The sequence below is a fragment of the Arachis ipaensis genome, chromosome B06 (genome assembly GCF_000816755.2).
Source record: "Arachis ipaensis cultivar K30076 chromosome B06, Araip1.1, whole genome shotgun sequence".
Classification (NCBI taxonomy): domain Eukaryota; kingdom Viridiplantae; phylum Streptophyta; class Magnoliopsida; order Fabales; family Fabaceae; genus Arachis; species Arachis ipaensis.
In genome coordinates this window covers 116983278-116989092 of record NC_029790.2, presented here as the reverse complement: position 1 = coordinate 116989092, position 5815 = coordinate 116983278, and the positions used below count along the sequence as shown (strand labels likewise).

General features: G+C 36.2%; 1 protein-coding gene across 1 annotated transcript; it reads right to left on the bottom strand.

The window, feature by feature from the left end:
• LOC107647293 (protein FAR-RED IMPAIRED RESPONSE 1-like) lies at positions 549-3045 on the bottom strand. The gene is made up of 6 exons (XM_016351386.1): positions 2938-3045; positions 2606-2665; positions 1862-2511; positions 1483-1678; positions 943-1002; positions 549-878 (listed from the first exon to the last, which is right to left on the bottom strand). Exons 1-6 carry the CDS (start codon positions 3043-3045, stop codon positions 549-551), a joined length of 1404 nt encoding a protein of 467 aa, XP_016206872.1.

Sequence of the window (5815 nt, the reverse complement as noted above, 5' to 3'; positions counted from 1 at the left end):
ATTGACCGTGCAGATCGTTCAGTGGATGTGTTCCACTTTTAATGACTCGGAATCATCACGGTTTAAGGATGACTTTTACTGTCTTCCTCCAGAAATTTTGGTATGAATGATTTTGTAGATTTTCAGTGTTTAAGATTTGTGTACTAAAACTAAATAGGGTTATTTTATCAAGAAACGGTGTTGCAAAAGAGGAACCTGGATTCTTTCAGGGAGGCCCCGACCTTGAGTTATGTGGGGCTGGGTTTTCACTTCGGTGCCGATTCCAGATATTTTGACAAGGTAGCAGCTTCCAGAAGAAAATGGGTAAGTCAATGCGCGAGATGACTAAAAAATGTATGGTACTTGCCTCTTATTCTACGGCATTTGATTACATTGAACGACCTAATTCTTGCATGTTAGTGTTAATGTAGGTGTGGCTTGTGCATGGCGTTCTTACTCCATCGAGGAAGAACATAGCAGCTCGATACTCTGTCAACTCTGTAGTATGACCACACAGCAAGGGTGTGGCAACACAATATACCAGTGGATTCAAACTTGTTGCACTCGCACTAAACCTCTTGACTCAATGGGTCAAAATCTACTGTGAAAGTACGGTAAACAGTCTTCTCCCAAACTATCTTCTGCTCATCCACTTTAATAGAAATTGAATTACCCTGTTGTTTAGTTGACCGAACCACGCAATCGATTTTTTTCCTTACCTCCAGCTGAACATCCCTGAACATATTACTGGTGTATTTCCGCTGAAATTGTCTCCCAATGCCTGTGCTCCCTATACATGGGATGACTCCTTTCGAGTCCGCAGCATCATCTTCCAGCTCCTTCTGCTCCTTGTTTCCAAGCACATTGTCATATTCATAGACGAATTGGACCAAACCACTCTTGCATTGCAGAAACCCCCGTAAAATGCATGCATACTTTCACTCCGCTGTGTACTCCTCATACCGGCCCAAAATTCACTCTTGAAGAATATTGGACCCCATTTTCGTCGATTGGCATAAAGGTCTACATAAAAAAATAGCGCATAAGAGTGTTGCTTAGACACAACATGATGACCGCTTCCAAAGAACAAATAAAACAAATAAAAAAACATCTAGTTTCCTAAGAGAGAAACCATCTGTTTGTGTATTGAAAAGAACATCCACTGACTAGGTAAAAAAGAAACATCGACTACACTCCTATAAAAAATACAACAACCAATTCAAACCGGGAAAATTACCAACAGTGAATAAATAGGCAATATGCAACCAATATACGGGAGTTAAGTTAACGATAACGGACTTGTTAACCATCTGTTCTGATCTAGGTCAAATTCTTTGATGAATTCAGCCCAATCAACTTTAAAAGAGTCAGCAGAAGGAGAATTCCACACAATGTGATTCATCTTAGATTCAATTCTCTGTACCTAGCGTAACCTCCAAGCTTAAATTGTGACTTCTTCAGTATGTGTCAAATGCACCATCGGTGGACAGTATTCAGTAGGACCTTCCTAATAGCACCGACCATGGCCTTGTACTGGTCAGTGATGATCCTCCTTGGCGCAGTCCCGGCGCATCTCACCCATTGCATGAACACCCACTCAAAACTAGGGATCTCCTCGCTCCCAAGTAAAGCACAACCAAGAATAGTAGACTTCCCATTGTGGTTTACACCGACAAAGAATGCAAACAGTAGACCATGCCTGTGAAAACACCAACAACAAATGACAGACCCAAAAACAAATTAAAAAAAACTGCTTTTGCGTTTGACCCATAAATAAAAAAAAGACCTGTTTCTTCTGTAAGTGGTGTCGAACGACACCACATCTCCATAATATTCATACGAAGCCCTGCATCTTGCATCTACTCAGAGTGTGCTCCTGAACTTATTAGCATCGTCAACATCTATTGCATAAAAGAAGTTGGGATTGATCTCTTTCATTCGAACAAAATAATTCATCATCTCCTTAAAGTCCGCATTGTCATCAGCACATCGGAGTTTGCTTGTGATGTAATTTCTGACATTCTTTTCTGAAAAACTCAGGTTTGAAGACCCACCAACCGCGTTTGTCAGTGCTAGATACGTGTTATTTGGTCTTATGCCAGCCTCGTTGTTATCCGTAATGACGCACTTAGCATGCATCGTCAACTCCCTGTACTCATGATAGTGTACCGCTTTCTTAGCCGAAGAGGGGTGAGAATGCCTTAATTCTAATCTAGACACAATCCAACTTTCCTTCTCTCTGTCCAGCATGAAATACATCCTTGCTCTGCATCTCGTGGCTGTAATTATGTTTGCCTGAGTTGCTGCCTTCACCCGATACTCCCGATAACCTTCTCGCGTGTAATGAATAGATTGATTAATGTGTATCTTTGATTCCTTATACGTCTTGTCAAAATTCGTGTTCCTGAATTTAGTTACGAACCCAACTTTCTTTGCATAATTTGCATAAAATTTCCGTGCCAGAGGCAACGAATCAAAACACATTCCTATGACTGGGATTTCCTCTTCAATGATCCCACTATGATTCGAAAACTGTAATGTCAATTCACAAAACCAAATAACAATTAAAACTATCATTAACGCACTAACTATAATGTGGTAACAAATAATAAGGAATAATTCAAACCTCGTGTCTCAATTCCAACTCATCCTTTCTCGTCACCATGACGTCAGTAATTTCGTCGACCTTCAATTAGAGACACCGAAAAAAAAACTTTAATCAACTTAAGATCATTACTTTCTATATAACGAACCACTCCAATAAAACATATCAAAAAATAGTGCAAACACACATGAGAGTCAAGCATACTTTATTAATATCTCAACTAACCACATCACTGTACCAGATTTTCCAAATAAATCAACTTAAAAAATATCTAATTACCATGAATAAGAAACATTCACATAACACATTGTCATAAAATTTCATACAATGGAAGACTAGCCTGTACAACATACCTTAGACCCCTCTTGAGTAACAACTTCACCGACACTCAATTCTTCATTGCCTTCGTTAGAAGTGATCAATGTGCTATTCGATCCGCCTTCCGGGGTTGAAATCTCCATGGATAATACTCTTCTCCAGAAGCTTTGCAATGCGACGGCCGCTTTTTTGTGTAGGAAACGTTCGGCGTGATGGTCTTTGCGGGAGAATGGGGACGTTATCAAGTCGGGAACACAACTTGACCCATGCTAACGAACGTCACGGACAATGGCGGCACGCACTGGAGAGAAGCGACGAGGGAGCCACGGGTTGAATGATTTGATGGAGATGGTGGGGGCAATTGATGAGCATAAGAGTGAAAGGTTGCACCGCAACCGGAAACGTGTTGCACCACGATTAATCGTAGCACCGATAATGGCGGCACGGACCGACGATTACCGAGAAGGGAGCGCCAGGAGGATGCCTTGGATAGAGGAGGTTGGCCTCTTTGCTGTTTGGAAGAGAGAACCGAAGCACGGCAGCCGTGGAGAGGGAGAGAGGGTGAAGACTCGGAAGCGTTGAGTCAATTACCGTGATTCCCGTCGCAAGGTTATGAACGTATCTCACCAAACCTGATTTTGGCCTAAACAACAATTAATAACAAATATTTTAAATTATAAATGAATAAAACTAATTAATATAATTATAATTAATTAAGTTGTTCCATTCTTAGCTGATTAAGAGTTGGTTCCATATACTTTTCCATGTTTTATTTGTTGTATTTACTAGTGATACTCTACATTAATTTTGCTGTGATTCCATTCAAATTTATAGTGTTAAATACATTAGAAATGTACTCAACTCTGATTATTTTTAATAGATTTTGCATTTCTGACTTTGCTAATAGTATCTGAAAATCTTCTCCGAGCTTCTAAAGCTTTCTCCTTTCCTTTATGAAATTTATTCCCTTTTAATTGATATCTTATTTCTTGTTTCTGAAGAGATGGCTTGACATCCTAAATGTTAAATGTCGCCTTCTTAGATTCTGAGGTCTAGTTATGGAGTGTAATGACTTCAACTTCCTTGCTCTTGCTCATAAGAGGTTGTTCAGCTTAAGGTACCTTCTAAGCTTCTGCATTTTCTTTTCATTTGGTCTCAAAACCTTCCTTCTGAAGAGTAGCAATATCAGACTCATTTTTCTTGCTCTCAGATGTTGTTTTGATCTGAATTTTCATTTATAAGAAGACTTCTTTTGCTTGACTTTTTTCACTTATTCCAAATCACTTAGGCTGCGTTTGTTTATGAGAGCAGGACAGAACAAGACATTGAGAACAGGACAGGACAAGACACTAATGGACAGAGATACAAAAATTTGTGTTCTTGTATTCTGTTTGGTGATAAACTAGAACAAATTATGAAAATCCAATTTATTCTCATTTTTTTCCATTCAAAAAATTTGAGATGAAAAATATAATAATAAAAAATATAATTATGAAAAACTAACAAAAATAATAAAAGAAAAAAAAAGTTGTGTCCGTTGTTAGTGTTTCCGTATCCTTCCTGTCAGGATGGACACAAAATACACTAATTCAATGTCTCTAGACGCATTGTCTCTGTCCATGTCTCTTCTGTCAAATGCAATTTTATGTCTTTGTGTCTCTGTCTCAGTGTCCTGTCTTTGTAAATAAACACAGTCTTATTGCTCTTTGTTATTTTTTTCATTGTTTGTAAACAAATTTTGTAGTACTAATTTATAATTCGTGGTCGATTTGAAATATAAACAAACTTGAATGAGAATTAACAACGAATTCGTATACTCTTTTTATAGATGCTTTTTTTGGTTATTTGAATATCAATACTAGTGAATATTAACAATTTGAAAATACATATACTTATATCCTATATGGTGTTGTCTATGGTGGCTCAACGAAATGAGTGGCTAAAATGGCTAAACTGTAGGAATCAATCTAGATTTAACACGTGACATGTTTGAAGTTAGAATGATCAGACTTTGACTAGAGTAAACACGGTAATTGTAGTAATGAGGCACAATGAAAATTTTTAATCAGTAAACAATACTAAACAATTTCAAGACATTAATAAATTAATGGAGAGAAATTTGTAAAATTTCAAATCTAGTAGACATAGAAAGATTGGCATACGGATCGGAAAATATAAAATTTACCAAAACCAAAACTAGAAAGAGGCATCATGTGAAGGCGATTAAGTGTTTGTTTGGACGTTATTAAGTTGATAAAAAAAAATTTTTTATGAAAAAAGATTTTTTTTAGCCTATTTAGTAAATTTTTAGTAATAAAAATAAAAAAATATTTTTTTTGAGAAGCTACAATTTACATTTTGTTTAAAAGACCTTTTTTCTTAAAAAAAAAAGATATTTTCACATAATAAATAAACAAAAAAGTATTTTTATATGGTTATACTCAAACATAATTGGTAAATAAAAAGTTTTTTTTACATGAGTTATCCAAACATAAAATTACTTTTATTTTTCTATAAGATCTTTTAAAAAAAGATAACTTAAAAAAAAGATCTTTTTTTAAAAACTCACCCAAACAAGCCCTAAGTAGGGTCTATTATCGGTTCAATCTCAACCTCTTTTGGTAGAGTGGAGGCAGCATCGGACCAAACAATAAACCCTAAAAGAAAAAATATTTTTTCAATTAATTTATTTTTTTTAATTGTATGTTATTGTTTCACTTGATTTTTGGTAATCTTAACAAGGTGTCGAATCAAATTTGTATTAAGATGTTAATTCAGGGAGCAGATACGACTCCTCTAAAAAAGAGTGGACTTGACTCGGGAATTACTTAGTGTTAGTATCGAATCTATGTATATCAAAATATTTATGATAAACTGCAAAGCAAGAAAATAGATAAAGCGAAGTAAAACTTG

Bases quoted from the DNA above. Each gene is read 5' to 3' on its own strand.
- LOC107647293 (XM_016351386.1), bottom strand. From the start codon at position 3,045: ATGGAGATTTCAACCCCGGAAGGCGGATCGAATAGCACATTGATCACT. The intron at 2,666-2,937 runs GTATGTTGTACA...CTCTAATTGAAG, and splicing joins TTACTCAAGAGGGGTCTAAG to GTCGACGAAATTACTGACGT. The intron at 1,003-1,482 runs GTCCTACTGAAT...TTTTTTATGTAG, and splicing joins TGGTCGGTGCTATTAGGAAG to ACCTTTATGCCAATCGACGA.